The sequence below is a fragment of the Trichomycterus rosablanca genome, chromosome 2 (assembly GCF_030014385.1).
Source record: "Trichomycterus rosablanca isolate fTriRos1 chromosome 2, fTriRos1.hap1, whole genome shotgun sequence".
Classification (NCBI taxonomy): Eukaryota; Metazoa; Chordata; class Actinopteri; order Siluriformes; family Trichomycteridae; genus Trichomycterus; species Trichomycterus rosablanca.
In genome coordinates this window covers 56,436,284-56,463,309 of record NC_085989.1, presented here as the reverse complement: position 1 = coordinate 56,463,309, position 27,026 = coordinate 56,436,284, and the positions used below count along the sequence as shown (strand labels likewise).

Here is a 27,026-nt window from a genome sequence, read left to right as displayed (position 1 = left end):
GAAGACCTTTCATCAAGCAAACTCTTTCCAGATCCACCAGCGCATTCACACCGGAGAGAAGCCCTATCAGTGCTCGCTGTGCTGGAAGAGTTTCAATCGCGCCAATTCCCTACAAATCCACCTGCGCATTCACACCGGAGAGAAACCCTATCAGTGCTCGCAGTGTGGGAAGAGTTTCAATCGAGCGAATTCTCTTCAGATTCACCGGCGCATTCACACAGGGGAGAAACCTTATTCCTGTTCACAGTGTGGGAAGAGTTTTAGTCGAGCTGATAATCTACAAGTACACCAGCGCATTCACACTGGAGAGAAACCGTATCAGTGTTCGGTCTGTGGAAAGAGTTTTAGTGATGTTGGTTCTTTCACAAAACACCAGGGCATTCACACCGGAGAGAAACCGCATCAGTGCTCAGAGTGCGGGAAGAGCTTTAATAGAGCGACATCTCTCCAAACTCACCAGCGCATTCACACAGGAGAGAAACCCTATTCCTGTTTACAGTGTGGAAAAAGTTTTATTCGAGCACATAATCTCCAAGTTCACCAGCGCATTCACACCGGAGAGAAACCGTATGAATGCTCGCAGTGCGGCAAGAGTTTCAGCCAACAGAGTACGCTCCATCTGCACCAGCGCATTCACACAGGAGAGAAACCCTATTCCTGTTTACAGTGTCAGAAAAGTTTTGCCGACGTCCGCTCACTCCAGATACACCAGCGCATTCACACCGGAGAGAAACCGTATCAGTGCTCAGACTGTGGAAAGAGTTTCAGTTACCAAAGTGCTCTCCAGGTTCACCAGCGCACTCACACCGGAGAAAAACCTTACAAGTGCCTGCAGTGTGGGAAATGCTTTCATCGGGCGGATTCCCTCCAGAAACACAAGCGCATTCACACCGGGGAGAAACCTTTTTCCTGTTTACAGTGTGGAAAGAGCTTCAATCGCGCAGACAACCTTCAAGCCCACCAGCGCATTCACACTGGGGGAAAACTCAACCAGTGTTTAAAGTGTGGATGCAGATTTGCCGATTCTAAATCACTAAGCGAACACAGATGTGCTGATTTCACTTGGTCAATTCAACTAACGTAACTGTCGGAACTATTTCGTCAGTACTTGTGGGCTCAGGGTTCTAATTTGTGTGAGGTGTATTTTTGTCGTTTAGATGTTTTTAATCGGTGGTGATCAGTAGGTGTTTGTTTTATGCAGCAAATGTCACTATAGTGTACTGATTATGTCAAGAACATTTGGATACATCCAATCTGAAGGGACTTAAATGGAACCGTACTTAAAACCATAATGTACGGCCGCTCAGGTGGCGCAGCGGAAAGACACACGCTGGAACCAGAGCTGAGACCTTAAATACATCGTATCGAATCTCAGCTCAAGGCTGAGCGGCCACATGAACGATGATTGGCCTGTCGTTCAGATATGGGCGGGACTAAGCCGGATGGGGTCTCGCTCCCATGCTGGCTGATTGATGGCGCCTGCACAGAGATGAGAAAAGAGTGCTCTCAGGGTGTGTCTGTCCGTACACAACGCTGAGCTACACTGCAATGGTGAAAGTGCAGGTAATAAGGTGTATACGGCTGCTGCCCACGTGTCGGAGGGGGCGTGGGTTAGCTTCGTTCTCCTCAATCAGAGCGGGGATCGGCATTGGTGGAGAGGAAGCGCGACGCAATCGGGCAATTGGACGTGCTAAAAGGGAGAAAATGCATTAACAAATTATATATATAAACAACAATGTACAAACCTGGCTGACCTTGAATTCTGATTTGCCCACCAGCAAAGTGCTTTTCATCAGGAGATCCTTACAATGCTGGAGCCATCTGTGGGCATTGCTGAGAGAAATGGCATTCCATTCACTATTGAATGAAGTGATGAGTTCCAGTTATGAGAATGACCGTCAGTGCCTTCTCTAACGACTTTGATATATCCGTTAGTGCTGCATTGCTCCAGTTCAAACGAGGGCATTATGGCTGGCTTTACTAGTCTTGGAGAAAGCTTGTGTTAGCCATTAATTGCTGAGGTCTCGTTAAAGAAAGAATCACCTAAAACAAGAGAAAATTATACAATCCCAAATCAGAGTTTCTTACATCGACTTTTATTTGATGTCAGACAGGATGAACCTGAGATATTTCATCTTTTATCTGCTCAACGTGTTTCACAATACACGTTTCCACTGTGTGATGGTCCATCCTAGATGCCTCAGAGCCCAGAGAAGTCGACGTCGCTTCTGGACATGGTTAACACAATGCTTCTTTTTTTGAACAAGCAAATCTCTTCCAATCTTTCTTTGAGGTTCATTGTTTTGAAACATTTCAATTAGTGCTGGACAATAATTCGATATCGATATATATCGCGATAGAAAATGTTTCAATAACGGTGATATGATTTTTAAACAAATTCGATCGATATACATTACATCAGTGCGTGATGACGTACGCCACAGGCACGACGCCAGTGCTCAGCGTTACCGCTCTGATTACACTCCGCTACAACACGGTGGATTAGCGGCAAAATGAGTTCAACAGCTGTGAGTGAACGAGCATCCACTGTCAGGGGCGGAGCCAGGGGGTGGTCGCTTTGTCGGTGTTACTTTTTTGCGGAAGCATTTCTGCACGCAGGTGTTCCCACAGGGACGCAATTCAACAGCGCACCTCAAGCGAGTAGTTCTCCATCAAAACCGTGCAGTAACACACTCAACATAAATGTCAACCACCTACACTATTACAGAAGAAGTAGTACTACTGAGTACTAATACTAGTGAGTACTAATACTACTTATTAGTTGTGGCACGCGACGAGTAAAGGCACGAACAGGCTCTGCGCGTTCCACTGTTGCCAGATTGGGTGGCTTTCCTCCAAATTGGGTGGGTTTTTTTTTTTTTAGAAAAACTATTTAATAGCATTTAAATAACACTTCTATTGAAAAGAGAATATTCAGTTTTAAGAAGCCCCAGCATTGTAGAAGGCTATTAAAAGTAAAGTCTATTTTCAATGCTGATTTGGCTTAATAATGTTGGTCAGTCTGTATCATGCTCTTGAAAGAAAATTAATATGTGTTTTTCATGCATTCATGCTAGCATGTTCTGGGGTTCAAATGAGTCTCATCAGTACACACAAGTTTGCAGTCAAATGATTAAGTATTGCAAAGGAATATCTTTGAAATTCTTCCTCATAATGTTAAGGTTATAGGCTATATTTTAATTTTTTACTTGTCAGGGAAAATGGGAAAAAATAAAAAGCTTATTATGCTAGGCTTGATGTAATTCTACATGGCACTCACTGCCTGTATAGGTAAATGAGTGAGTGACCAAAACACTACTGGATCAACAGCCACTAGCCACATACAAAAAATAAGGTATCAGACAGTTTCTGTGCCGCCCCTGTGTGAGCAGTGGTCTCAGTCTGGCCACCCCTATGAAAATTGTCTGGCTCCGCCACTGTCCACAGCTGAAAAAGAAGCAGACGAAATAGCTGATAAGAGAGGAAGGACTAATTCAGTGGTGTATTCAGCTTGTATTTCTTGCCAGAAACCAGAAAAGAGGTTTGCAGGTACAGCCATCCAATTTTGGTGTTTTTGGCAGTTTTTCTGACATTTGTGTTATTCATATCGATATCGGAATTATATCGTATTGACCGAAATTAGGAGTTATATCGTGATATAAATTTTAGCCATATCGTCCAGCCCTCATTTCAATCATTTTCTTACACATTTGTGGACAAACTGGATCCTCTGATCATCTTTTCTCATCAGAGACTCTCAGCCTTTCCTGGATGCTGCTTTTGTACCAAACCATTATTACAATCACCTGTTTGGAATCACATCATTACTTTGTTTTTTCACCTCATTACTAGCACTAAATTGCCCCCGTCCCAACTTTTTTTGGAATGTGTTGCAGGTCTGAAATGCAGGAATGGATGTTTATTAAGAAATGAAATGAAGTTGAGCAGATAAAACATAAATATCTCAGGTTCATCCTGTCTTTATTTTTTGTTTCCATACTGTCCCAACTTTTTCTAGTTTTGGGGTTGTAGAAGAATATTAGGCTTATCATTTGGACGTTAGTAACTTGCACTTTGATCTGTTCAGTTGTCTGATTGATCCAACAGTTAGCTATACCTGATACTTTTAATATGCCAATTTATACATGTTTTCTCAGTTCCCTATACTAATCATTCAAATACAGCGGTACCTTGTAACTCGACACCCCCTAAACTCAAAATATTTGAAACTTGACACTCTTTGTGGGAAATCTGTACCCTTAAACTCAACATTTTCCTTAAATTCGATGTGTTCAGCCTTTAAATGTTTTATTTTTATTTTTTTTTATTTGAAATTATCAGTGAACAGTCGCTTTGTTCGGCGCTCGGAGCGGTGTGGTGAAACATCATCAAAGTGTGAATCTGAGCTGAATCTGCATTAGTGTGGAATAAGCGTCAGATCCAGGGTTACAGCTCCACATGTTTCTGTGTTTATCTGGATTTGCCTCCCTGTTTCACTTTTAAACTTGTGTTACAGCTCGAGCTTCTCAGAAATTGTGAGAATCAGAATCAGCTTCTCCCAGAGTCTTAACGTGGTTTAATGTAGTAAAAGAAGGAGACAGGAGCACTAAACTTCTCTTCATTATTACTGCTCATAAGTTCCTCCACTAATCACATTCCTCACTCGCTGTTTTACTACAATAAGTCACGTTAAAAACACTGAAATGCAATTAAAAACAGTTAAAAATCAATAAAAATACAATAAATACAATAAATCAATAAAGCTGCACTTTAGCTTTACTTCTTTATTGTTTACTTATGCTTCTTAACTAGTGGAGATGCTTCATACCGTATTCTGTTTAGTAAAGGCACATTCACATGTGGTGCACAAACAGTGAAGAAAGTGGAAAAGCGCAAACGCTATTTTGTCACTTCTCACGTGAATGCGCCGGTACTGAACGGTATATGGTATTTCAGTGTGTTTATATTATATTTGTGTTAGTTCTGCGGGACCATGGACGCATTAACAGGTTTCCCAAACATCCTTATGGGAGAAAATACCTCGAAACTCAACGTCTTTTAAACTCAACGCCACTCCCAAAACCAATTAACATCGAGTTTCAAGGTGCCGCTGTATGGGTTTCCCGGTTGCAATGCGTATTTGACCCTCCATGTTTATTTTAAAATGATCTGTTTCTGAAACATCAAAACATCTTTTATTTCTTTCTCTTTTGCATGTACACGGTTTATTGTTTTAATTAAGTATATATGTTAATGGTGCGGGTTTAAAATGAATGAGCATGATTGTACTAAACAAAGCTGTGAGCTCAGTGGTGCAAATACAGCATGTAAATAAAAATGCCTTACAAGAGTTTCACCTTCACGTTCCATACATTTTATTGATGTTTCTATTTGCTCTGGAACACAGTTAAAGCTCTGAACTCTGACATTCTGCATTCCACAATGTGGAGGTTTGACATCCAACACTGGATGACTTCAAATTCTGACAACCTACATTTGATAGGGCTGCCACTAATGCCATTAATCTATAGACTATTTTATGGATTAGTCGATTAATCTAAACAAATTTAATTCAGAATCTCATTCTCAATCTCATCTTCTTTTATTTGAACACTAAACTGTACAGCATAATAATCTAACACGGAACTAAATGTAAATGTAAATGTGTTAGGGCGCATTCACATGAGAAGCTTTTTGTGCTTTGAGCGCCACGGCAACCGCAAAAATCGCGACCTCAATGCAGGAAAGTGCGCGGTGGTCTAACTGAACTTGCTAAGGGATAGGGTGTTCCAAGATCTCCACGATTAAGAAGCTTAATGAAACAATATAGAAGTAAAAATGCGCCCTAACTGAACTCACTATGAAATACGGTATTCTAGGATCTCTATCGACTTAAAATATCGACGTCAACGTCATCGACTAGGTCGATCGATCGCGGCAGCCCTACAATTTTAACATTCATCATTCCAGAGTTTCAAACTGACATTCAGTACACAAGTCTGAACATTTGATATTCAGAGATTTCACACTCTGACACTAAACATTCCAACATTTATACATTCAACATTCACAGGTTTCACATTGACAATTTTAAACATTTAAATTCAACAATTTTACATTGTAATCTTCACGTTTCTATCATTGTACAGTCCATGTTTAGAATTGTACCATTCACCATGCTAAAATCCGTTCCAGGTTTTTTTTTTTATTTGTCCCTCAACATTGGAACAATGTTCCAAGTCAAAAATTTTAGAATCAAACTTTCATGGTCCAGATTCTGAAACTCTGTGTTACAAAGTTTAAAATTCTTACAGTCCAGCCGCTCAGGTGGCGCAGTGGTAAAAAGTACGCTAGCGCACCAGAGTTGGGGTTCCGAATACATCGTTTCGAATCTCAGCTCTGCCTTCCGACTGGGCTGGGTGGCTGCATGAACAACGTTTGGCTGTTGTTCAGAGTTAGGGGTAAGAAAGTTGCATCATAGGTCCTCATAACTGGTGCAACTGCGGCCCCTGCTGGCTGACTGATGGAATAATGCTGATAGGGGTGTGGCCCTCCGTACACAGTGCTCGTCAGTGTATGAACTCGACTCGTGCGGGTGAAAAATGCAGTCTGTACTGACTGTACGTGCCGGAGTGGGCGCATGCTATTTTTTCCCCTTAATTTTCTCCCCTAATCTAGTCGTGTCCAGTTCCCCTGATTGCGTCCTCTATACTGATCCGACCCTTCACCGCTGACTGAGGACGCCTCTCAACTGACATGCGCCCCCCTCCGGCAAGTACAGTCAGTACAGACTGCATTTTTCACCTGCATGAGTCGAGTTCATACACCGACGGGCACCGTGTACGGAGGGCCACACCCCCATCAGCATCATTCCTCAGCCCTGTGCAGGCGCCATCAGTCAGCCAGCAGGGGCCGCAGTTGCACCAGTTATGAGGAGCTATGGTCCGACTTTTTTACCCCTGTGAACAACAGCCAATCGTTGTTCATGCAGCCGCCCAGCCCCAGAGATTCGATACGATGTATTCGAAACCCCAACTCTGGTGCGTTTTTTTTTTTTTAACGCTGCGCCACCTGAGCGGCCCCAGGATTCCATTATTTATAAGTACAAAGTATTTAAAAAGTGACTGTTTGATCTTTACTATAGATCTATGTTACAAATGACTGATCATTAAGGGAAATGTATTATTACTATCACCTGTAAGCTCATTATGGCTCAGAAGACACTTCCTGTGAGTGTGACTAATGATCTTGAGTCAAAGCATGTTGCATTATGCAAATGTTGGCGTTTCATACAAATAAGAAGAGTCACATATTTCACATTGTGGTCACATAAGCATGATCTTCCTGGGTCGGGCTGTTTATGTGAAATGTCAGAAGAGCTGGGAAACCCAATCAGCTTATTGATCTTTCCTTTGTACATCTGATTCCAGTAATACATGAACCACTTGTTGAGTTCTGATTGATTCTGTCGGACCCAAACGTGGTTTATCTGTCTGTTCTTATTAACGGTTATTTGTGCTACCACACAGATTATACAAAACACACCAGGTTCTGACCTGATTGAACTTGAGGTACATCCAGCCCATGTTCTATTAATGATCTGAAATGCTACAAGTCCATTTTTTTTTTAATGTTTAACTGCTATTATCTTCCTGTTCACATGTTTACTCTATTACCCCGACCCCCACTCTGGGGACTGACTTGGTGATTCATACTTTCCTACCTTAATAAAAGCAGAAGTGAAAAGTTCTTGCATCTTCCTCACTGCTGTCCGTATATCTTCTGTGTTCCTCTGATCTGCAGTACAGCCTGAACATTATCCTATACATCAACTTAAGACATTAGACGTTTTTTGTAGTTTTCCCAAGGAGATGGCAACGTCGAATTGTGCTTCCGGATCTAAATGGGACTATCTGCTGAAACTCTGCATCCCCAGTCAGCAACCCACCACCAGTAAGTATGATATGTTAAAAAAAGGGGGGTTACACCACTGAGATCTGAATCTAATCTCAGCTGACTGATGAAGGTGCCTGCATGAGCTGCACAACGCCGCTCTCTCTGAGACTCGGTCAGTCAGATCAGTTGTAATTCCACATCGCTTTTACCATGAACATTTCTCAAAGCAACTTCACATAATTCCAGCACCAAAACAAGCCTGACGAGCACGCTGACAAGAACAGTGGCAAAGGAAGCGAGAAACATTGAGAAGAACCTTCCTCAACAGGGTCTCCATCCTTCATGGGTGGCCAAGAGAATCATTAGAATGAATTAGAATTAGATTAAATAAACCAGACACACAACACTGGCACAGGAAGGTTGGCACAGACATGGAGGGGAAGACATGGAGCACATAGTGCGACTCTCTACACTCAGTGAAGTTCTCTGTTAATTCCCAGAGAGTGCACTGGTCATTCCCTGGTCAGTGAGTGCATGTGTGAGGGGGCGTGTGCTGGGCTGCAGCTCTCCTCAGTCAGGGAGGAGCAAAAAAACAAATCACCTGATACCAAAGATTATAGAGGACATCTACTTTACATGTTCAAACTGTTATAAAGGTTCTGATTGTTATAAGTGTGTGATTGTTAACAGTGTGTGTGATTGTAAACAGTGTTTGTAATTGTTATAAGTATATATATACAGTGTATCACAAAAGTGAGTACACCCCTCTCATTTCTGCAAATATTTCATTATATCTTTTCATGGGACTACACTATAGACATGAAACTTGGATATAACTTAGAGTAGTCAGTGTACAGCTTGTATAGCAGTGTAGATTTACTGTCTTCTGAAAATAACTCAACACACAGCCATTAATGTCTAAATGGCTGGCAACATAAGTGAGTACACCCCACAGTGAACATGTCCAAATTGTGCCCAAAGTGTCAATATTTTGTGTGACCACCATTATTATCCAGCACTGCCTTAACCCTCCTGGGCATGGAATTCACCAGAGCTGCACAGGTTGCTACTGGAATCCTCTTCCACTCCTCCATGATGACATCACGGAGCTGGTGGATGTTAGACACCTTGAACTCCTCCACCTTCCGCTTGAGGATGCGCCACAGGTGCTCAATTGGGTTTAGTCCATCACCTTTACCTTCAGCTTCCTCAGCAAGGCAGTTGTCATCTTGGAGGTTGTGTTTGGGGTCGTTATCCTGTTGGAAAACTGCCATGAGGCCCAGTTTTCGAAGGGAGGGGATCATGCTCTGTTTCAGAATGTCACAGTACATGTTGGAATTCATGTTTCCCTCAATGAACTGCAGCTCCCCAGTGCCAGCAACACTCATGCAGCCCAAGACCATGATGCTACCACCACCATGCTTGACTGTAGGCAAGATACAGTTGTCTTGGTACTTCTCACCAGGGCGCCGCCACACATGCTGGACACCATCTGAGCCAAACAAGTTTATCTTGGTCTCGTCAGACCACAGGGCATTCCAGTAATCCATGTTCTTGGACTGCTTGTCTTCAGCAAACTGTTTGCGGGCTTTCTTGTACGTCAGCTTCCTTCTGGGATGACGACCATGCAGACCGAGTTGATGCAGTGTGCGGCGTATGGTCTGAGCACTGACAGGCTGACCTCCCACGTCTTCAACCTCTGCAGCAATGCTGGCAGCACTCATGTGTCTATTTTTTAAAGCCAACCTCTGGATATGACGCCGAACACGTGGACTCAACTACTTTGGTCGACCCTGGCGAAGCCTGTTCCGAGTGGAACCTGTCCTGGAAAACCGCTGTATGACCTTGGCCACCATGCTGTAGCTCAGTTTCAGGGTGTTACCAATCTTCTTATAGCCCAGGCCATCTTTGTGGAGAGCAACAATTCTGTTTCTCACATCCTCAGAGAGTTCTTTGCCATGAGGTGCCATGTTGAATATCCAGTGGCCAGTATGAGAGAATTGTACCCAAAAAAACAAATTTAACAGCCCTGCTCCCCATTTACACCTGGGACCTTGACACATGACACCAGGGAGGGACAACGACACATTTGGGCACAATTTGGACATGTTCACTGTGGGGTGTACTCACTTATGTTGCCAGCTATTTAGACATTAATGGCTGTGTGTTGAGTTATTTTCAGAAGACAGTAAATCTACACTGCTATACAAGCTGTACACTGACTACTCTAAGTTATATCCAAGTTTCATGTCTATAGTGTTGTCCCTTGAAAAGATATAATGAAATATCTGCAGAAATGTGAGGGGTGTACTCACTTTTGTGATACACTGTATATATATATATATATATTGATATTTAACAGTGTGTGTGATTGTTATGAGTTTGTGTGTGTGATTGTTAATAGTGTGTTTGTGTGTGTTATTTTTAAGTGTGAGTGTGTTTAATTGTAAAAAGTGTGTGATTATAACAGTGTGTGTGTGGGATTGTTAACAGTGTGTGTTGTTAAAGTGTGTTTGTAATTAGTGTGTGTGTTAACAGTGTGTGTTGTTAAAGTGTGTTTGTAATTAGTGTGTGTGATTGTTAACAGTGTGTGAAATTTAAAAGTGTGTGATTGTTAAGTGTGTGACTAATAACAGTGTGTGTGATTGTTAAGTGTGTGATATTTAACAGTGTGTGTGATTGTTAAGTGTGTGATATTTAACAGTGTGTGTGATAGTTAAGTGTGTGATATTTAACAGTGTGTGTGATTGTTAAGTGTGTGATATTTAACAGTGTGTGTGATAGTTAAGTGTGTGATATTTAACAGTGTGTGATATTTAACAGTGTGTCTGATTATTAACAGTGTCTCTGATTATTATACGTGTGTGACTTAACAGTGTGATTATTATACGTGTGTGACTTAACAGTGTGATTATTATAAGTGTGTGACTGTTAACAGTTTGATTATTATACGTGTGTGACTTAACAGTGTGATTATTATACGTGTGTGACTGTTACAGTTTGACTATTATACGTGTGACTGTTAACAGTTTGATTATTATACGTGTGTGACTTAACACTGTGATTATTATACGTGTGTGACTTAACAGTGTGATTATTATACGCGTGTGACTTAACAGTGTGATTATTATACGTGTGTAACTTAACAGTGTGATTATTATACCTGTGTGACTTAAGTGTGATTATTATGTGTGTGACTTAACAGTGTGATTACTATACGTGTGTGACTTAACAGTGTGATTATTATGTGTGACTTAAGTGTGATTATTATGTGTGTGACTTAACAGTGTGATTACTATACGTGTGTGACTTAACAGTGTGATTACTATACGTGTGTGACTTAACAGTGTGATTATTATACGTGTGTGACAACAGTGATTACTATACGTGTGTGACTTAACAGTGTGATTATTATATGTGTGTGACTGTTAACAGTGTGATTATTATACGTTTGTGACTGTTTACAGTGTGATTATTATACGTTTGTGACTGTTTACAGTGTGATTATTATACGTGTGTGACTGTTAACAGTGTGATTATTATACGTGTGTGACTGTTAACAGTGTGATTATTATACGTGTGTGACTGTTAACAGTGTGATTATTATACGTGTGTGACTTAACAGTGTGATTATTATATGTGTGTGACTGTTAACAGTGTGATTATTATACGTTTGTGACTGTTAACAGTGTGATTATTATACGTTTGTGACTGTTAACAGTGTGTGTGATTATTAACAGTGTGTGATTATTATATATGTGTGACTGTTAACAGTGTGATTATTATACCTGTGTGACTTACCAGCGTGTGTGATTATTAACAGTGTGTGATTATTATACCTGTGTGGCTGTTACCAGCGTGTGTGATTGTTAACAGTGTGTGTTGTTGTTAAAGTGTGTGATATTTACCAGTGTGTGATTGTTGTTATGTTCCTCTGACAGTAGTGGGTGGGGTCACATCACACTGTGGTAGAATATTTATATCTGACAGCCCTCCCTGCACCCCTTTATTTCTTCATGTATTTTTTATTCCAGGGACGGTGCTGGTGGTGGGCGTGACTCCTGGCACTGATCCAGATCAGCCGTGGGCTTCGGGCATGTGGATCTGTGTGTGTATCGTTCTGATCAGCTCTATCATCATACTGCTGCTCTGCTTCATCGTCTATATTCACCATGTACACGTCAAAGGTATAACACACACACACGCGCGTATGTATACACACCACACACACACACACACACACACACACACACACACACACACACACACACACACACAGCAAATATACAGGACACAATACACACTTGTTTACACTCCATACAAATAGCAAATGTAGAACACACACATACACACACATACATACATGCACATTTATGTACAAATACCATAAATATATACACAATACACAACATACACCCCTGTTTATATAATTTATATCATATAAACATTTATACACACACACACACCAGACTCTTATACACACTTATACACTGATTGATAGATCTGATCTCCAGTATATTAGACTGTAAGGCCACACCCTCATCCACTCTTTATTCTCAGTCCATACCAGGGGCTCTACGTGGGTAACGGGGGTCATGACTGGTGCACACATTCACATTTAGGTTCGTTTCTGTTCCCCTTCCTTAGAGGTCTTGAGGGACACCCCCTTTTAACACACCCTTTTAAGTGGTGTGTCGGTGTGTGTTAGTGGTGTGTTGGTGTAGTGACTCAGGACCAGTTGGATGAAGGGACTGGTGCAGTGACTCAGGACACATAAGCAAGCACAGACACAAGAAACACACATTTAGGTTAGTTTCTGTTCCCATTTCTATACATATACAGTATAAATAAAGAAACAAACACACACACTCACGCTATCCATTTTATCAGCTCCACTTACCATATAGAAGCACTTTTTAGTTCTACAATTACTGACTGTAGTCCATCTGTTTCTCTACGTGCTTTGTTAGCCGCCTTTCATGCTGTTCTTCAATGGTCAGGACCCCCACAGGGCAGGTATTATTTAGGTGGTGGATCATTCTCAGCACTGCAGTTTTTAAACACCTCACTGTCACTGCTGGACTGAGAATAGTCCACCAACCAAAAACATCCAGCCAACAGCGCCCCGTGGGCAGCGTCCTGTGCCCACTGATGAAGGTCTAGAAGATGACCGACTCAAACAGCAGCAATAGATGAGCGGTTGTCTCTGACTTTACATCTACAAGGTGGACCGACTAGGTAGGAGTGTCTAATAGAGTGGACACGGTATTTAAAAACTCCAGCAGTGCTGCTGTGTCTGATCCACTCATCCCAGCACAACACACACAAACACACCACCACCATGTCAGTGTCACTGCAGTGCTGAGAATGATCCACCACCTAAATAATACCTGCTCTGTAGGGGTCCGACCATTAAAGAACAGCATGAAAGGGGGCTAACAAAGCATGTAGAGAAACAGATGGACTACAGTCAGTAGTTGTAGAAACAAGGAGGTGGTTTTGATGTTATGGCACATAGATACACAAGTATTCAGACACAGCAACACAAACACACACACACACACACACACACATGGAGACATATTGTGGAACAGAACGTATTCAACCCCCTTGTCTTTTTGCACACTTAGTTGTTGTTAATATCACAAATTGTGGGACAAGGATATAAAACAATATCTAAGGTTTTACCACAGTGGCCTCAGTAATTATTAAATGAAAGAAGCTTGGCATTACCTTGAACCTTTCTAGAGGTGGCAGCATCATGCAGGGGCAAAGCCAAATGCAGGAGCATTCAAAATAATAATAAAAAAAATGTGGTGACAGTTCATCCCTAAACACAATATGACCCAAATCATAAGGTAAGAAGCCTTGGTGTTGTCCTGGATAACCAGCTGACCTTCTCTCCTTATATAGCCCACATGACAAGATCGTGCCGGTTCCTCCTGTACAACATCAGGAAGATTCGACCATTTCTCTCCAGGGAAGCTACCCAGATTCTGGTCCAATCACTTGTAATCTCACGGTTGGACTACTGCAACTCCCTTCTGGCAGGTGCTCCTATGTCCACTATTAAACCCTTGCAGCTCATTCAAAATGCAGCTGCCCGTCTGGTTTTTAACCAGCCCAAACACTGCCACATCACCCCACTGCTGCCTCATCACCCAACTGCTGCCACATCACCCCACTGCTGCGTTCTCTTCACTGGCTTCCTGTAGCTGCACACATTCAGTTTAAAACACTGACGCTCGCCTACAAAGCCAAAAATGGACCAGCTCCAAGCTACCTTCGTGGTCTAATCAAACCCCGCTCTGTACCACGCAACCTCCGAGCCACTAGTCTCGCTCGACTTGAGCCTCCACCCAGGACTAAAGGAAGACAAGCATCAAGGCTCTTCTCTGTTCTGGCACCCAAGTGGTGGAATGAACTTCCTCTGTCTGTCCGAACATCTGAGTCTCTTGCTGTCTTTAAAAAACGATTAAAAACCTTCATCACCTCTTTACTAAGCACTTAAGCTGACTTGTACCTATTTACTATTTTTTTTTTCCATTTCCAAAAAAAACAAAAAACAAAAACACACACACACAAAAAAAACCCCACTTTGGTTCTAACAGGCTTCAGCAGATTCATAATAATAATAATAATAATAAGTTCAACTTATATAGCGCCTTTCACCAAGCTCAAGGTCGCTGTACAGTATAAAAAGTGAAAACAAACGACAACACGCAAAACAAGACAAAACAAAAACAAAACAAAAACAAATCGACAGTGTGTAAGGATAGGTTAAAGATATAAGTTCAAGAAGTAGAATGAAAATGTTGTGAGAAGAGATGAGTTTTTAGAGACACCTTGAAAGCAGAAAGAGAAGAAATAGAGCGAAGAGTCGAAGGCAGAGAGTTCCAGAGTGTTGGGGCGGCAACGCTGAAGGATCTGCCACCCATAGTGGACATCCTAAATCTAGGAACAGAGAGTTGATTTGTGTCTGACGACCTTAGTTTGCGTGATGGTGTGTGACGTGTGAGGAGTTTAGTAAGATAGGCGGGAGCGAGACCATGAAGTGCTTTAAAAGTCATGACCAGAATTTTATATTTAATGCGCATGGAAATTGGCAGCCAATGTAGTTCTTCCAAAACAGGGGTGATGTGGTCAAACTTTCGGGTAAATGTCAGGACCCGAGCAGCTGCATTTTGTATGGTTTGCAGGGGACGGAGGGTTTTGGCGGGAAGTCCGTGCAATAAGGAATTGCAGTAGTCCAAACGGCTGGTGACAAAAGCGTGTATCAGTGTTTCCGCCACCTCAAATGAAAGATATGGACGGAGACGAGTAATATTGCGAAGCTGAAGGAAGGCTTATTTGGAGAGTGATTTCACATGAGGACCAAATGAAAGCAGAGGGTCAAACAGAACACCAAGATTGCGTACACAGCTGGAAGGTGTGATGGAAACATTCCCAATGAGGAGGGGAGTGTTTGTGAAAGAGGAAAGTGAAGTTTTAGTGCCTACGTAAAGAAGCTCAGTCTTAAGGGGATTAAGCAGCAAGAAATTTGAATGCAGCCAGGATTGAAGTTCCTGGATACACAAGGTGAGCGAGGCGGGAGGAAAAGAGATGGATGGTTTGAAGGCAAGGTAGAGTTGGGTATCATCTGCGTAGCAATGAAAGTTAAGACCGTGTCTGCGTATGATGGAACCAAGTGGAAAGATGTAAATAATAAAAAGAAGAGGCCCCAGTACAGAGCCTTGCGGTACCCCTTGTTTCACCAAAGCAGTGTCGGAAACATGATTACCCAAGCGAATGAAAAAATGCCTGTCAGATAGATAGGATTTGAACCAGGAGAGTACAATGCCAGAAATCCCAATATCAGACAGACGAGTCAGAAGGATGTTGTGGTTAACCGTATCGAAGGCAGCAGAGAGATCTAGAAGAAGAAGAGACGAGACAAAACCAGAGTCCGAGGAACGTATTAGATCGTTCAGCACATAGAGTAGAGCAGTCTCAGAACTGTGTTGGGAACGAAAACCTGACTGGAAAGTTTCAAATAGATTATTTGTGCTCATAAAGTCAAGAAGCTGAGAAGCTACGACTTTTTCGAGAACCTTAGAAAGGAATGGAGGATTCGAGATTGGTCTGAAGTTGTTTAACACAGATCTGTCCAGACCCGGTTTCTTTAGGATGGGAGTGACAGCGGCAGTTTTAAGATCAGAAGGGACAGAACCAGAAGAGAGTGAGAGATTGACAAGATGACAGATAGGAGCAGCTAAGAGTGAGTCACAGGATTTCAGAAGATAAGTAGGAGCGGGGTCAAGAAATGAGGTAGTGGGCTTTGAAGCGGCCAAGATCTTTAAAATAGCAGAAGAATCGACAGCAGTGAAAGATGACAGAGAACTAGGAGAAGAGAGTGAAGGAACAGTAAACGGAGTTTGATTTGTAGAATTTGATAAAGTCTTATAAATAGTAGAGACTTTATCCTCAAAAAATGTCAAAAAAGAATTACAAAGCTCCCGTGAAGCGGGAGAAGAGTCAGATGGGGGATGCAGTAGCCTCTTGACAGTAGAAAATAAGTGAGAGGGGTCTTGTCCTGCTATCTTAAATTTATCAGTAAGGTATCTAGTTCGAGCAGCATTAAGTGCCGCTTTATATTTGTCTAGGTGAGCAGAGAAAGCAATGGGATGCACGGATGACCTGGTTTTCCTGTATAGACGCTCTAACCGTCTGCCAGTAGTTTTTAATACATGTAGTTCCGGGGAGAACCAGGGAGAAGAGTGGGACCGTGGAACATACCTGGTTTTCACCGGAGCTAGGACCTCAATGGCAGATGCGATCGATTGATGGTAAAGTGAGACAGCCTCCACCAGTAAGCATACAGAAGTAATACTGGTAAAGTTTGAGTGTTCCAGAGTAGCCATGAGGGATTGAGGACTGATAGCAGAATAATTTCGATAGGAAATTAATGTCCTCGGAGAGGATTTGGTAATTGGAAGAGAGAGACAGAAAGTAATAAAAAGATGGTCAGAGACACCAGTAATATGACCAGACACATTACTGACAACATTGCCAGTTGCACATATGAGATCTAAAATGTGGCCTTGTTTATGTGTTGGAAAAGTTACATACTGCTGGAGATCAAAACAATTCAACAGTGACAAAAAGTCTGCAGCGGGGGAAGAGTTAACGTCGAGATGTATGTTGAAGTCACCCAACAGGACTATGGAAGTAGAGGTTGCACTGATGAAATTTAGAACTTCAGCCAGCTCAGACATAAATACAGAGATAGAGTTCTTGGGAGGACGGTATACCAATACTATATATGTTGTGATACGACCGAGGATCTTAATACTTAATAGGATCTTAATAGGATACTCGCATAGCCTTACATTGACACTGTTAGGAAAAAACACAGCTAGACCTCCCCCCCTACCAGTTAATCTTGGTGACGAGAAATGACTAAAACCAGATGGTGTAGCAATGTTCAGATGAAAGTATTCGTCTGGCAATTGCCAAGTCTCGGTGAGGAACAGGAGATCAACATGGTAATGAGCAATGCGATCACAGATTAAGGCAGCTTTGTCCGAAAGTGATCGACAGTTGAAAAGTGCGAGGGTAAACAGTCTATTTTGGGATGTTGTGGACTGGGAGGGTATATGCGGTGACGAGGATGTGGCAGATCGAGGAAACTCGCGAAGGACCCTCGGAGCCGCACGCTGCGATGACCACTTGGAGCTCTTCTTAGGCCGGCGAACCGTGGACCAGATGACTGGAATAGCCGAGACAGAAGATTGATAGCTGTGAAACAGGGTTGCACGTTGAGAGTGACGCCTCCTACGGCCGCGATGAATATAGCGTGGGCGCCGTAGAATTCCAATACTACGGCAGAAGCTATAAGTTGCAGAATCAAGGTGATAGCAGGATCGTAGGTGAAGAAGTTCAGTTGAAGAATAAACATGGAAGTAGCCATCGGAGGAAGCAGCGTAGTTATAGCAGTCTGTAATGCAGTCTGGGATTCCAAGAATTGCAATGGAGTGACCAAACAATGCAAAAACGGAGATGGCGAAGAGCATAAAGCCAGCAGATGGCATAATGCACCATATATGAAAGGTCAGCAGCCAAAATAACAGTTCAAAACAGAAATTAAGCAAAAAAGAGTTTGCAGCAGCAGCACAACCTCATAGTCACACTACACAGGTGAAAGTAGCTGATGGCAAAATCTGGAAAAACTACGTTAGCCGACCTAGTGGCAAGTACCCACATACAGTGTATCACAAAAGTGAGTACACCCCTCACATTTCTGCAGATATTTAAGTATATCTTTTCATGGGACAACACTGACAAAATGACACTTTGACACAATGAAAAGTAGTCTGTGTGCAGCTTATATAACAGTGTAAATTTATTCTTCCCTCAAAATAACTCAATATACAGCCATTAATGTCTAAACCACCGGCAACAAAAGTGAGTACACCCCTAAGAGACTACACCCCTAAATGTCCAAATTGAGCATTGCTTGTCATTTTTCCTCCAAAATGTCATGTGATTTGTTAGTGTTACTAGGTCTCAGGTGTGCATAGGGAGCAGGTGTGTTCAATTTAGTAGTACAGCTCTCACACTCTCTCATACTGGTCACTGAAAGTTCCAACATGGAACCTCATGGCAAAGAACTCTCTGAGGATCTTAAAAGACGAATTGTTGCGCTACATGAAGATGGTCAAGGCTACAAGAAGATTGCCAACACCCTGAAACTGAGCTGCAGCACAGTGGCCAAGATCATCCAGCGTTTTAAAAGAGCAGGGTCCACTCAGAACAGACCTCGCGTTGGTCGTCCAAAGAAGCTGAGTGCACGTGCTCAGCGTCACATCCAACTGCTGTCTTTGAAAGATAGGCGCAGGAGTGCTGTCAGCATTGCTGCAGAGATTGAAAAGGTGGGGGGTCAGCCTGTCAGTGCTCAGACCATACGCCGCACACTACATCAAATTGGTCTGCATGGCTGTCACCCCAGAAGGAAGCCTCTTCTGAAGTCTCTACACAAGAAAGCCCGCAAACAGTTTGCTGAAGACATGTCAACAAAGGACATGGATTACTGGAACCATGTCCTATGGTCTGATGAGACCAAGATTAATTTGTTTGGTTCAGATGGTCTCAAGCATGTGTGGCGGCAATCAGGTGAGGAGTACAAAGATAAGTGTGTCATGCCTACAGTCAAGCATGGTGGTGGGAATGCCATGGTCTGGGGCTGCATGAGTGCAGCAGGTGTTGGGGAGTTACATTTTATTGAGGGACACATGAACTCCAATATGTACTGTGAAATACTGAAGCAGAGCATGATCCCCTCCCTCCGGAAACTGGGTCGCAGGGCAGTGTTTCAGCATGATAATGACCCCAAACACACCTCTAAGACGACCACTGCTTTATTGAAGAGGCTGAGGGTAAAGGTGATGGACTGGCCAAGCATGTCTCCAGACCTAAACCCAATAGAACATCTTTGGGGCATCCTCAAGCGGAAAGTTGAGGAGCGCAAAGTCTCGAATATCTGCCAGCTCCGTGATGTCGTCATGGAGGAGTGGAAAAGCATTCCAGTGGCAACTTGTGAAGCTCTGGTAAACTCCATGCCCAGGAGAGTTAAGGCAGTTCTGGGAAATAATGGTGGCCACACAAAATATTGACACTTCAGGAACTTTCACTAAGGGGTGTACTCACTTTTGTTGCCGGTGGTTTAGACATTAATGGCTGTATATTGAGTTATTTTGAGGGAAGAATAAATTTACACTGTTATATAAGCAGCACACAGACTACTTTTCATTGTGTCAAAGTGTCATTTTGTCAGTGTTGTCCCATGAAAAGATATACTTAAATATCTGCAGAAATGTGAGGGGTGTACTCACTTTTGTGATACACTGTACAATCTAACAGTCGCTCAGCTAGCGATATAACTGAGGGAAAGCTGACAGCACACAAACGAGTGAACGAGAGATGACCCACTCACCACAGTTGAGGCTTATGCAGGACGTCCTAGGAGAAGGCTCGCAGCCAGACAGCCAAGCACAGTCCCCGGCGAGGTTAACTGAGAGGAAGCGCAGCAGCTGGCTACTCAGCAGGTAGCAGTGGTCATCAGATGTTGTCAGTTGCAGCAGAGATGAAAAATAAAAGGGCTATAGCTGGTAAAACTACTTCAGCCGCTACTTCAGCCGCACGCAATAGCAGCATGCCCACGTAAACAAACAGTAGCGGCAGCGGTATCACAGCGGTATCGCCGTTAAGTACCAAGCTACATGAAAAACAGCAGAAAACTGAGAAATATCCGAAAAAGAGTGAAAAAAGAAAAAAAGAAAAGAAAATCCAGCTATGTTCATGTTCATGAAAATTCATGTTCTTTTGACTTATTTAAAACCATTGACTCTGTTCTTAAGGCCCCTCAGCCCATCTGTTCAGAAGCATCCCCTGAAATGTGTGATAACTTTCTGCACTTTTTTATTGACAAGATTGTCGCAGCACGAGCTCCTACCACAGCTCCTGCCTTCGACCCCTCTGACTCTGTCCCTTGCCTGACTGTGTTTGATAGTTTTGAGCCGGTGACTCTGTCGCACTTGGAGGATGTGGTAGGCCATTTAAAGCCTTCTGGTTCTCCCTGTGACGATATGCCTCCTCACTTTTTTAAAGAGATTTTTCATAGTATAGGGCAACAGGTTCTGGCCATTATTAACAGGAGTCTATCCTCTGGTGTTGTTCCTGTGAGTTTTAAACATGCTGTAGTGCAACCCCTGCTTAAGAAACCTGGCCTTGACCACACGGTATTGGCTAATTATAGGCCTATTTCCAAGCTGCCCTTTATTTCAAGGATCTTGGAGAAAGTTGTTTATGCTCAGCTGAAAGTTTTTCTGGATGAGCATAATATCCTGGAGGTCTTTCAGTCTGGTTTTAAAACCCTGCACAGCACAGAGTCAGCGTTGCTTAGGGTTTTCAATGACATCCTCCTGGCCAATGATTCTGGTGACCATGTGATCCTTGTCCTGTTGGATCTAACCGCGGCTTTTGACACGGTAGATCATAACATTTTAGTCTCCCGGTTGCAGCACCTTTGTGGGCATTTGTGGTAGTGCTTTGGAATGGTTTAGGTCCTATCTGACGGACAGAACTTTGTGTGTGAGTTTTGCTGGTTCAGACTCCTCCCCAGCTCCCCTGCCGTATGGGGTTCCACAGGGCTCAATTTTAGGACCCCTCCTCTTCTCACTTTATCTGCTTCCACTGGGCTCCATTTTGAGAAAGCATGGCATCTCATTTCATTGCTACGCTGATGACAGTCAGATATATGTCCCGCTGAAGAAGAAAGATGCTTTCTCTATTAAGCCACTTCTGTTATGTCTTAATGACATTAAAGCCTGGATGGCCTTAAATTTTCTGAATTTCAATGAAAAGAAAACAGAAGTGATGGTGTTTGGTCCCAGTGGTTCCTGTGAAGCCCCTCCTGTTGATTTGGGCCCTTTGACACAGCATGTGAAGCATACAATCTCTAACTTGGGTTTTAAGATGGACAGTGATTTTAAATTGGACCGTCAAATTGGTGCAGTAGTCAAATCCAGCTTTTTCCATTTGAGGCAGCTGGCAAAGGTGAAGTCAATCCTTTCACATGAGCACTTTCAAACAGTGATCCATGCCTTCATCACATCTCGGCTGGACTACTGTAATGCACTTTATTTTGGAGTCAGCCAGTCCTCCCTCAAACGTCTCCAGTTAGTGCAAAATGCTGCGGCCCGACTTTTAATGGGATCACGTAAGAGAGAGCATATAACCCCCATTCTGGCCTCCCTCCATTGGCTGCCCGTGCATTTCAGAGTACATTTTAAGATTCTGTTGTTTGTTTTTAAATCTTTAAATGGACTTGCCCCGCCTTACCTCGCTGAACTGCTCCATCCCCACACTTCTGCTCGGTGCCTCAGGTCAGCTGATCAGCTGCTCCTGGAGGTACCAAGGTCAAAGCGTAAGCTCAGAGGGGATAGAGCTTTTTCAATCGCTGCCCCTAAATTATGGAACAACCTACCACTCCATATTAGACAGGCCTCTTCACTGGCTATTTTTAAAACTAGTCTTAAAACCCATTTTTATTCCTTGGCTTTCAATCCAGCATGAGACTTCTCATTGTTTCTAGTGTTTGTTTTATGTTTTATAATTATCTATGTACAGCACTTTGTCACAGCTGTTGTTGTTTTTAAAGTGCTCTATAAATAAAGTTGACTTGACTTGACTTGACTTGACTGTTGTTTACTAAAACTTGGGAAATGAAATGTTTACTATGGAAGCACTTCTGTAAGTCACTCTGGATAATAGTGTCTGCTAAATGCAGAAAATGTAAATGTAATACACCCAAAACAACACTATAGTGTTCCTGAATGTTCCTGATTGGCCCAGACTTAAACCACATCGAGCATCTGCAGAGAGACCTGAAGATTTCTTCTGTCACTTTCCAATCTGTTAATGAGATAAACTTCCCAAATCCAGGTGTGCAATGTTTTGTAGATCAGCGGTCCTCACCACGGACCGGTTTCATATAAGATATAATTTCATGTCCCGGCGAGGGTGGGACGATTTAAAATAGAATAACAATAGAATGGAAAAATCAGTGTAAATCTTGAGCTTTTCAATGCAATAAGACGCTGCTCCCACCTAGTGGTGATTGGGGACAATAACACCAGAAGAGTATTGGAAATTTAATTGCTCCTGTAGCATCTGTAATTATTTATTCTTTCTGTGCGGCCCGGTAATAAATGACCTACGGACCGGTACCGGGGGTTGGTGACCACTGTTGTAGAGGCATATCCAAAAAGACTTGCAGCTGTAACTGGGATTCTGCAAAGCAGTATGGGGCTTTTGTGACCTATCTAAAAAGCTCTGCAGCAGTTATTTTCTTTATTTCAATATATTTTCACAGTTTAGACTCGCACAGTATCAATACCCAACAGTATCAATACACATTCAAATAAAAAATGCCACTCAGGTGACGCAGCGGTAAAACACACGCTGGAACCAGAGCTGGGATCTTGAATACATCGTATCAAATCTCGGCTCTGCCTTGCCGGCTGAGGCTGAGTGGCTACATCAAAGTCAAAAGTCAAAGTGAACTTTATTGTCATTCAGATTATACAGCTAGGAGTGCACAGCTGAACGAGATTGCGTTTCTCAAGCTCCAATGTGCAGAATATGAAAAAAAGAGCATTTACAAGACAAAATATACATTAAGTAAAAAAAAAAAAAAGATATACATTAAGTAAAAAGAAAAAAAAAAAACGATTGAACAACGATTGGCCTGTTGTTTAGATAAGGGGGCGGGACTAAGCCGGATTGGATCTCTCTCTCTCAGACTAGTGCAATTACGACCTCTACTGGCTGGTTGGTGGTGCCTGCTCGGAGATGGGAAAGGAGTAAGGTAGAGGGTGTGGCCCTCCATACACAGCGATGTACCGCGCTGCGCTCGTCAAGTGTAGGTGATAGGAGTTCGATTGCTGTGCATGTGTCGGAGGGGGCGTGGAACAGCCTCGTCTTCCCCAATCAGGAGCAGGGACCAGCATTAGTGAAAGGATGATTGACGGGTAGACATTGGATGCGCTGAAGTGGGAGAAAAAAAAAAAAAGTTAAAAAATAAATAAAATAAAAAAATAAAATAATTAATATTAACAATGATGTGTTGAGTGTGAGACTGAAATATCTATCTCCATGCTTACATTCACTGTTTGTAGTTGTTTGTACCACTAAATATTTATGATGGCCATGCAGTACCAGTATTGTACCAGCAGGTGTCACAGTGTACCACACCATTGCGGTACAACTACAATTATTGTGGGACGATCACACAACCATGTTCGAGGCTTCACTGCTTCAGTCCTAAAACAAAAAAGCAAAGTGAAGGAAGTTCTGTTTACCAAAAAATGTCAATTGATTTAATTTCTAACTTCCTTTTTATGCAGATCGGTCGGAAGTTTCAATAATTAAATGCTATTTTTTATCACAATAAATAAAATGTATTACTGTGATAATATCTTCCTGCAACACTGCTGAACCTGAGAGTCAGACTGAGATGTGAATGTGGTTGAGAAACCGGTGGAACCACTAGAAACGATTGTTCTGATGTATCAGATTCAGAGATTACAATGTTTTAAATGTTTAGTTTGTGTTTCTCTGGTTACTTCCTCATTCTGATAAATCAATAATCACCAACACAGATAAATAACTAAATTCCACCCCACACCCCACCCCGTTTAGTACTTGGATGTTTTTATTGGCATCTTTGGAAGCCAACAAAGCCTGTATTTGTTTTATGTGAGTCCCAACCTATTTAGCACAACATTCTTTCTTTTTACACAACTTATATATAAAAAACGATATAAATATATTAATTAACATAAATGGTCGGGACTGTTCTGGAAATGAATGGTGTTCAGTACAGAGAGATCTTGTAAAACAAATAGATGTAAAACAGCATCCTATTTGCCAGAAACTGTATACAGCGGTACCTTGTAACTCAACGTCCTTCAATTCTTAAATTCAAATTAACAATGAACAGCCGCTTTGTTCGGCACTCGGCGCGGTGTGGTGAAACATCATCAGCGTGTGAATCTGAGCTGAATCTGCATTAGTGTGGAATAAGCGTCAGATCCAGTGTTACAGCTCCACATGTATCTGTGTTTATCTGGATTTTCCTCCCTGTTTCACTTTTAAACTTGTGTTACAGCTCGAGCTTCTGAGGAATTGTGAGAATCAGAATCAGCTTCTCCCAGAGTCTAAAATAAAGCTTAACGTGGTTTAATGTAGTAAAAGAAGGAGACAGGGGCACTAAACTTCTCTTCATTATTACTGCTCATAAGTTCCTCCACTAATCACATTCCTCACTCGCTGTTTTATTACAATAAGTCACGGTAAGTTTTGTGCACCGCCGTCACACTTCATAGGAAATATCGGCACAGCAGCGCAAAAGTGGGTTTGTCATTTCTCATGTGAATGCGCTGGTGCTGAACAGAATATGGTATTCCTAGATCAAGCATCTCCATAATTAAGAAGCGTCAGGAAACAATAAAGAAGTAAAGCTAAAGTGCAGCTTTTATTGTGTTTTTATATTAATTTTAACTGTTTGTAATTGTATTTCAGTGTTTTTATATTATATTTGTGTTATTTTCAGTTTATAAGTGTTAAAAACAACCGTATAATTTTACATGAGACTAAAATATAAACAGTTCTACAGGACCATGGATGCATTAACAGGTTTCCCAAACATCCTCATGGGAATAAATACCTTAAAACTCAACGCCACTCTCAGAACCAACTGACGTCGAGTTTCAAGGTGCCGCTGTATTATATTCATATTTTCTGCATTTAGCAGATGCTTTCATCCAAAGCGATTTACAGTACTGTGACAGTACATATATCGTCGAAGTCATTGAGAGTTAAGGGCCTTGCTCAAGGGCCCAACAGGGACAACCTGGCAGTGGTGGGGCTTGAACCAGCAACCAGCAACCTTCTGATTCTGAAAGTCTAATCAAAGCACACATTTATAGCAACACTGTGCTGTTTTAAAATAAACAACTTTAATGCCAACTGAGAGTCAAAACCGGATGTGTGGCGGATCCTCAACATTTCTGTACACCACCCAGTGCTTCCCAACTCTTCAGAAATGGTGTAAAATGAGTCTGGACATCTACAACATTGGCTTAATCGGCTTCCAAAGATGATTCAAACAAGGAGAGAAGATTACATTTCAGTTATTTACCTTTTTTGGTGTTTACTGATTTACTAGTTAAATTGATATTAATCTTAGGCTCAATTATTGTGACAAAAGTCTTTGTGTTGTAGGAAATTCAGAGGTGAATGAATAGATAAATCTGAAAGCTTTATCACAGAGGGGTTCTGTTTTATTTCTGCAGGTCAGAGAAACTCGAAACCTCCAGCTCCTCATCAGAACGGTACCACTAACCACCTGGGATCAGCACGGGAGCACAAAGGCGATTTCCTAACCGACTTTCCAAACTCTCATGGCAGGGTGCAGGTTGTTCCACTTTGCGAGAGGGATTGTGGTTCTGGGTGGAGCTTGTGTAAAGCTAGGGCGGAGCACGTCGTCCCATTACCGGCAACAGAACTGGGAGACTCCGCCCTCGTCACCACCAAAACCGTTCAGCCGGTCGAATGTTTTTACAGTGAAGATCCGTAAACAAACAAGACAAAACAAAACAAGACAAAAATGCACCAATGAAGATGAATTACGTTCAAACACGGAAACAATAGAACCAAAAATTCCAGTGTTTATTCTCTGGAAAACTCTGAGCTCAAGGCTAGCTGTTAAAAACACATTTTAGATAAAAACAACAACAGATTAGCGAGTGTATTTAGTCGTTTTACTTCGTGCTTTTACTTTCCTCCTCATTGTGTAAATGAATGTAATTTCTGTAACAAGAAGGTTCCAGTTAAAAGCTTCAACTGATACGTTTTGTTTTCATTACAGAACAAAAGCGCTCGATAAATCACGGCACAGCGGCCAAAATCCCAAACACAGCAAAAACAATCATAACCGCTGCTTACCTTAGCTTCTGTTCTTCCAGATGCTATTACATTTATAAGCGTGCGTCCCATTAGGAACAGAATCCGTTATTTTGTAAATGTGCTTATAATTAAAAACCTCCAAACTTTTCCCAGTTGTGAGGTAAAACAGGAAGTCGTTAGAAAACCGATCGAGCGTTTCATTACCACGTCATCTGTGTGACACAAACTGAATAAATGCGAATAACAGCATTTCTTACTAACAATTACAATCAGAAGCTCTGATTGGTTCAGAAAGCGCTCTTTCAACCATTAGCACCGATTCTGTAGGAGCGTTCCATTCACATTATCTGTTCCTGTGAAGTGCACTGTGTAGGGTATTCCACCAATTTAAGTAGGGAGTGACGCCGGAGTGTTATTAGAGTGCAGAAAATCAGACACGATCAGAATAATGTCGGATCAGATATATAAATATATATACGTGCGACTCGAGTCCCCATCTCTGGTATGTAGACAACGCTAATTCACAAATCAGATGTGTGAACAAATGGTCCCTAAAAGGTGTATAAAATTATTCAAAAATCATAACAGAAATGATGAGCTTATGACTTAGTGTGAACAGTCTG

At 42.1% G+C, this 27,026-nt stretch overlaps 1 protein-coding gene across 1 annotated transcript in view; it reads left to right on the top strand.

Annotated features, from left to right (window-relative positions):
- The window catches only part of LOC134302595 (zinc finger protein 345-like), a 38,697-nt gene extending 12,623 nt beyond the window's left edge, over nt 1-26,074 (top strand). Inside the window, exons 4-6 of the mRNA XM_062987747.1 lie at nt 18-1,049; nt 11,931-12,083; nt 25,791-26,074. Of these exons, the coding sequence (XP_062843817.1) occupies nt 18-1,049; nt 11,931-12,083; nt 25,791-26,074 (1,469 nt within the window). The remainder of the gene's footprint in view (nt 1-17; nt 1,050-11,930; nt 12,084-25,790) is intronic.
- Nucleotides 26,075-27,026: the final 952 nt, after the last annotated feature.